The sequence below is a fragment of the Nannobrachium achirus genome (genome assembly GCF_963921795.1).
Source record: "Nannobrachium achirus genome assembly, chromosome: 2".
In the NCBI taxonomy this organism is placed as follows: domain Eukaryota; kingdom Metazoa; phylum Chordata; class Actinopteri; order Myctophiformes; family Myctophidae; genus Nannobrachium; species Nannobrachium achirus.
The window spans coordinates 72,405,354-72,412,853 of NC_137811.1; the positions used below are offsets into that span (position 1 = coordinate 72,405,354).

The following is a 7,500-nucleotide window of genomic DNA, read 5'->3' on the forward strand; positions in this document are numbered from 1 at the left end:
TGTTTACACCGTAACGATCGGAACAGAACAGAAAACCACAAAGTGCCGTCGCGTTTTCTCACTTTTTATTTTCCACGTTTCGAGCGGAGACGCGGTCAGCGATTGAAAACGCTGTAGTGTTCATGCCAGGTGACTAGGGGGCACTGTGACGCGCTGCCAGATAAGACGGGTGAACCGTCCACAGCCCTCCGATGAGACACAGGTCAGTATTTTGATTGTCTTAAGTACCAGCGCTTATGCCTTAACTTAAAAGGCCTGTTCATATAACAGAGTCGGGGGCCCCGCGGGTACCCGATGGTTACCCGTCTTTGATGGGTGAACCATCGACCCCTACGTCCCCACCTGATCCCTCAGGTCCAATGAAGCCAACCTCCTGCGGTTCCGCACGGCAGGGGCGAAATTAGATCTTATTCTGCATGGGTTTTCAGGTCAAAAGGGCCCTGTACTACCGTGAGGGGGGGCCATAGATTAGGAGATTAATATATTGGAAATGACAAAATACATATCGTCGTTGTCGGGTGGAAACCTTGTATCACCAAGTTTCAAACGTGTACGTTCTTTCGCAAAGTAAAGCCCTGCTTCATCATACAAGGCCGTCGCACAAAAGTAGTGAAAACAGCAGATCTACAAGCACACAACGCCTCGCGCTGCGAGGCGTTGTGTGCTTGTAGATCGGCAGTTTTCACTAGTTTAGCTCTTTTTAAAAAAAAAAGATAAATGCAAAGCGAACGGTTTTGGACATACAAAGTTTTCACCCGACAGCGACTCAATAGCCTATAAATGTATAATACCGTCACCAGTAGGGGGGCCCTTGGGTTTATTAAACCCATCAACCCTATACAAATTACGCTTGTGCCGCACAGCCAAATACCGCATCTGGGGGGACAGGGCCTTCTCTGTCTCTGCCCCCACCCTCTGGAACGCTCTCAGAAGCGCTCCCCCCCCTCCCCTCCTTCAAAGCCTCACTCAAAACCCACCTCTTCAGGATAGCCATATCCCAGCTGAGGTCTGGCAAATTAGGCCTCCCTAGTCCTTGACCTACTTTTAACTCTATTGTATCTGCATTTGTTGTTTTTACTGTTTTATCCCAATAAAGTTGTTGTTTCCCTTTGTTGTAAAGTACTTTCGGTATTAAAACGGTCGGAATATATCTATACTATAATTTTGCGAATGTCTGTCTGAGTGTCTGTCTGTCTGAAACAGCGTTTCTCCTCGGTGGCCGGAGCAATTGATCTGAAATCGCATCACCATTAGCATATGAACACACCTGACATAACTGTGAAGCCCGTTTGTCACTTTCACAAATCGTATGCTGTATATTAGCATTTTTATGGTGTATCTACTATCTATTCTGCATCTAGCATGAGGCGCATCTATTCTGCATCTAGCTTGAGGCAAAATGTTTAACCAGCTCTGTGTGTGTGTGTGTGTGTGTGTGTGTGTGTGTGTGTGTGTGTGTGTGTGTGTGTGTGTGTGTGTGTGCAGGCAGGCGGGTGTGTGTGCAGGCGGGTGGGCGGGCGGGCTGGGGGGGGGGAGGGGGGGGGGGGGGTTCTTACATTGATGCTCCTACATCATGCAAGCACCAGTTAAAGTTACTTTCCATCCCTCATATACTGTGTGCACAGTGCACATCCCATAACCCACACACTGCACATCATTTTGGAGCTCATATCTTTGAACGGGTAAGGGCTAGTACTATTATAAATTTGCGGGTACGGGGACGGGCGGTGCACATCACGGGTGGGTGACATTTTATGAAAATCAGACAACTGTTTCTGCCTAAACAACGTTACTGGAACGCACACAGTGAGCGGCAGGACAGAACCACCACGGCATATGCATACAGCACTGTTTCCACCTAAACGCCAAGTCACACTCACACAGGAGCGGCTGGAGCGCACCACACAGTCAGTCATGGACTAAGTGAGCAGCAGCAGCAGCAGCCTGCTGCTGGCAAGACACAAACAACACACAACCACAGCACACGCCAACACGTTAGTCCATGTTCTCATCATAGCAAGGGTGGTTTAAAAGGCTATCTAAATTAATTAAGAGTGGCAGCCAGCTCTGGCGTTTATGTAAATACTGTATATTGCGTCGCAAACGCTGTGAACGGCGTTCGGGGACGATCGAGTGCGATGCCATTCGGAAGCACGTACACACGGCTGTAGGTTATTTACTTTACTCCGTGTGATCATGGGTAGCGGGGCGGGCGACGGGTCCATTTTTTTAATCTTGTTTTGATTTTTATATAATCACGGGTAACGGGTTGGTCCACGGATCTGATTAATGACGCGTGGGGCGGGTGCAGGTTCTCAAAATCGGACCCGTGCAGGACTCTGCCAATATACTGCCTCCGACCACGTAACTTTCTGTCGCAAAGGTCTGGTTCAACTACAAAATATTAAATGTTAAATATGAAAGCAGTGATAGCGGAGTGGTTAGTGTCCATACCTAGGACTCCAGAGGTCCCAGAGGTCGCAGGTACGATTCCCCGCTCCAACTATCACTGCTCCCCTCCCCCCGCGAGCTCCTTGGTTCAGCTGGGTTAAGCTGAAAACTGAATTTCCCTTGTGGGATGACGTAGGTACATTCTTCTTCTTCTTCTTTCTTTCTTTTTTCTTAAAATGACGTCACTCGCATCTTCTGAAAAGCATTACCCCGAATTAGAGTTGGGAAAGCTGCACCTCGGAGAGTCGGAACTCTCAGAAGAAAAGTTTGGTGGTCGGAGAAGTTAGGGCATTAGAGGAGTAGTTCACCCCCAAAATGACTTTTTTTCTATTGATTACTCATGCCATGGAGAGTAGAGTTCAATAAAACTTTTAGTTTTTTGTCGCATTCCTAAGACAAAAATGTGATAACAAAAAATGTACCCCCATTCGTTCCGGATGGGGACCCGTTTCGAAATGGGTCCCCATCCGGAATCAATGGGGTAAATTTACTCGAATCAATTTTTTGTCTTAGGAATGTGACAAAAAACTAAAATTTTTATTGAACTCTACTCTCCATGTCATTTTGGGGGTGAACTACTCCTTTAGAGAAGGTACTTAAGACAATCAAAATACAGCCCACAGAGTGAGTAGACAGAAATGTAACTGTACCATCAATTAGTGAGAACCAGTTACATAGTATGTGAACATAAGTTGAAAATGGGAGACAAGCCTTATGGAGGGAGGTAAACTTTAAAACCCCTGGATGCTGGTGGTACAAACAACAGGCCATCATCATCAGACACACCAACACAACAATGTAAACACAACAACAGGCCATCATCATCAGACACACCGACACAACAATGTAAACACAACAACAGGCCATCATCATCAGACACACCGACACAACAATGTAAACACAACAACAGGCCATCATCATCAGACACACCGACACAACAATGTAAACACAACAACAGGCCATCATCATCAGACACACCGACACAACAATGTAAACACAACAACAGGCCATCATCATCAGACACACCGACACAACAATGTAAACACAACAACAGGCCATCATCATCAGACACACCGACACAACAATGTAAACACAACAACAGGCCATCATCATCAGACACACCGACACAACAACGTAAACACAACAACAGGCCATCATCATCAGACACACTGACACAACAATGTAAACACAACAACAGGCCATCATCATCAGGGGTGTCACACCAAATGCTGGGCCCTGGGTACAAGGATTCACTGCGGGCCCCCCATGAATGTTCTTCATAGGGGGAGGGGGTTTAACCCATTTAGACTGGGAACGCATTATTAGGCAATATTGTGTGCTTTAACTATTGAAAAATAGCAGATACAGTATAGGCCTACAAGCTAGATCTGCTATCTTATTTTTTAAACGTTAACATTTGTGAAAGTCTTTGAATATTTCAAATCCTTTGAAATATTCAAATGTTTTTTGAAAAACCTACGTTCCTTTGTCAGTGGTGCTCAAACTTTTTCATGTGAAGGACCCCCAAAATGATATGTTTTTTGGCCACGGACCCCCATCTCAAAATATTTAGTTCCAGGGACCCCCCCCCCCCCCCCCCCCCCCCGCGACACTCGGTGCCGCGCTGTGAGCTTGTATATCTGCTATTTTTCAATAGCTAAAGCATAAAATAATTAAGGCCCCTCCACCTTGGGCCCTAGTAACTCAGTCCCACTTTCCCCCCCCCCTTGTGACGCCCCTGCACATCATCATCAGACACACCGACACAACAACGTAAACAGAACAGAAGTCAAGCAGTCAGCTGTCAAATCATGTTCTCAGCAGTCGGCCAGCACCGCTCAACTCAGAGCAGCATGAAAACAAATTAAATTAACATATATACAGGATATATGCAAATAGCACTGCAACACTCTATCCGTAGCATTATTGTTTGACTTACCACGCGTCGCTGGTATTATGTGTGCTTTTGTTCCTGCTTCTTCTCTTGAAGGCGACGTCCTTTATAAAGATCCATTAAATCCAACTTATAGCAGAAGTCATCATGAGTTTGTACTAGCCTCCATGTGGTGGGGGGGGGGGGGGACTCTGCGCTGCTCCAGAGCCCCAGAAACAGCTCCTCTCCCTGGGTCCGGTCCCCTCCACAACCCCAGAAACAGCACCTCTCCGTGGGTCAGGTCCTCACTTGCCGCAAATTGCAACACTAGATTTGTTTTATAATCGGATGAATCTAGGGTTGCAATACCTCCCATAGGCAGCCAATGCATCAAAACAGTTGTTTGCTATCTGATTGTATTAAACGACTTCAAATTCACCAATATTGCGGCTCTATGGAAAGCTTGGAATTTACTCTTTCTATCTGCAAAATCCAACATAGACATGTTATGATTTATTTTCTGTCAAGAAATCCGAGCAGACATGGTTTATATTCTAAGTGTTGAACTTCGGAAGCGCTCGTCTTCTATAACGCCATGTCCTGCATTATGTGACATTTAGAACCAGGTGGTCACAGGACCGTTGAGCGGTTTTCCACGAGCGCTTCCAAACTCCAGGACTTAAAAAAAAAAATCACCTGAAACAAATTATTTGATAGAAACTGGCTCATAACATGTCTATGGTGGATTTTTCTGAAACAAACACTTTGCAGATAGAAAGAGTAAATTCCAAGCTTCCAATAGAGACGCAATATTGGTGAGTTTGACGTCGTTTAGAACAATCAGATAGCAAAAAAAAAACTGTTTTGATGCATTGGCTGCCTATGGGAGGTATTGCAACTCTAGATTCATCCGATTATAAAAACAAAACCTTGTGTTGCAAATTGCGGCTAGGTCCTCACCAGAACCCCAAAAACAGCTCCTCTCCCTGGGTTAGGTCCCCTCCATCCAGAACCCCAGAAACAGCTCCTCTCCCTGGGTCCGGTCCCCTCCACAACCCCAGAAACAGATCTGCAGAACAGACAAGAAGACAAGAAACGGAGCAGGTCATAATTATGCAAGGTGATTTATTCTCCAAAACACAAGAATGAATGCAGGCAGTGAGGGGAAAAGTACTCAAATGTTTTGGCAACTTTGCATCAAAATGTATTTAAAGTACTGGAAGTGAAAGTACAACATTTTTGAAAATAGCAGATCTACAAGCTCACAAGCCGATCTCCAAGCTCATGCGACACGGTGTGAGTTTGTAGATCGGCTATTTTCAAATAGCCACGGTATCGAATATATAGGGCTAAAGTGGTTTATGTATGCTTTATAATATTTTAATGTATATCTGCAAAGTAACTAGCAACTACAGTTTTCAAATAGATGTAGTGGAGTAAAAGTACACTATTTGGTCCCGAGAGGTAGTGGAGTAGAAGTAAAAGTATTGTAAATACTCAAGTAAAATACAGATACATCAAAATTGTAAATGTACTTAGTTACTTTACACAACGTAGAACACTAGGTGAACATGACCGCTAAACCGCGCTCTTTAGAAGGACCATCATTTCGACCGGAGGGTTAGCGACTCACTCCACAGAGGTTAGGGTTAGGGTGAGGGTTAGAGTCGGGTGTCGAAAAGATGACATGTAGTAACAGCGACATGCTCCCGAACATGACAAGGACTAACATCTATCTGTCAAGGAACCCAAGGAACTGAGGGTTTAAATAGACACAGGGTGGCCAGACACAGGTGGAAACTCAAGGCAATCAACACAGATGATTGGCTGGGAGACTAACAGGACACAGATGATTGGCTGGGAGACTAACAGGACACAGATGATTGGCTGGGAGACTAACAGGACACAGATGATTGGCTGGGAGACTAACAGGACACAGGTGGAGAACATAACTAATCACAGGGGGGTGAGACAAGACAGGCAACACAAACTGGGCAAAACAGGAAACACTAGGACAGCACTACATAATACCAGTAAGACTCCCTAATCGGGAGATAAGCGACCGTCAGGTTGCAGCGTGATTTTAGGGCAAAATGTGTAGGAGCAGTGTCCAAAAATGTGGTTCAAAAAATCGGCCTGATGGTGGAGCTATATGGGACATCCATATTGATGAGATGAGTGTAGACATACTGTGTACCGATTTGCGTGATTTTAGGGCAAAATCTGTAGGAGCAGTGTCCAAAAATGTGTTTGAAAAAATCGGCCTGATGGTGGCGCTATATGGGACAGATCCATGTTGATGACATGAGTGTAGACATAGTGTGTAACAGTATACAACGGACAGTTCTTGACACGTGTGCAGGTTTGCCAACAGGTCTGAGTCCTTAAGCTAGATGTAGAATAGACCCATATTTAGAGTGAACGTGTTTAACTCAAATCTTTGCTTCTGGGGGTCCCTGGAACAACATATTTTGAGATGGGGTCCGCGGCCCCCCGTAGATGAATTCGTCCATATTTTGTTCAAGGGACCCCAGAAGCAAAGAGCTGTCTGTTGGTTCTCCACTGATCCGGTCCATAACCGAACGTCATTTCATTTTAACTGTTAATTCATCATGTTAACAATGTTTCAACTTCACCACTTTATTTTAATCATTGGTGTAAAGTAACTAAGCACATTTACTTAAGTAAAACTTTGAGATATTTTGAGTATTTCCCGTTTTCGGTACCTATACTTTTACTTCTACTCCACTCCATCTCGGATCCAAATATTGCACTTTTACTCCACTACAATTATATGAAGTTGCCAGTTACTTTGCAGATATAGGCTAAATGATTATATAAATATAAAACATACATGAATCACTTTAACACTATTTTATCCACGAGTTTCCAACGCCCCATAGTGCATTGCGCAGACGTCTGCACCGAGCTTCCGGCGCCGATTTACAAGCTCACAACGGGTTGCATCTGCGACGCGACGTGAGCTTGTATGTCTGCTGTTAAACCCGGAAGTTTGGTCCCGATAGTCTCAAGTAAACTCCCGCGGAAACTTGTGGATACATAGGCTATTTGAAAATAGCCGATCTACAAGCTCACAACGCGTCGCATCGCGTTGTGAGCTCGCGTTGTGAGCTCTACAGGGGTCGGCAACTTTGATGATAGCGAGGGCGGCTATT

The 7,500-nt window shown here is 45.0% G+C and overlaps 1 protein-coding gene across 1 annotated transcript in view; it reads right to left on the reverse strand.

Annotated features, from left to right (window-relative positions):
• kirrel3l (kirre like nephrin family adhesion molecule 3, like) overlaps positions 1-7,500 on the reverse strand; it is a gene marked incomplete at both ends in the record, with an annotated part of 66,987 nt that overhangs the window by 37,254 nt on the left and 22,233 nt on the right. The window contains 2 exons of the mRNA XM_080744219.1: positions 5,285-5,393; positions 6,165-6,249. Of these exons, the coding sequence (XP_080600345.1) occupies positions 5,285-5,393; positions 6,165-6,249 (194 nt within the window). The remainder of the gene's footprint in view (positions 1-5,284; positions 5,394-6,164; positions 6,250-7,500) is intronic.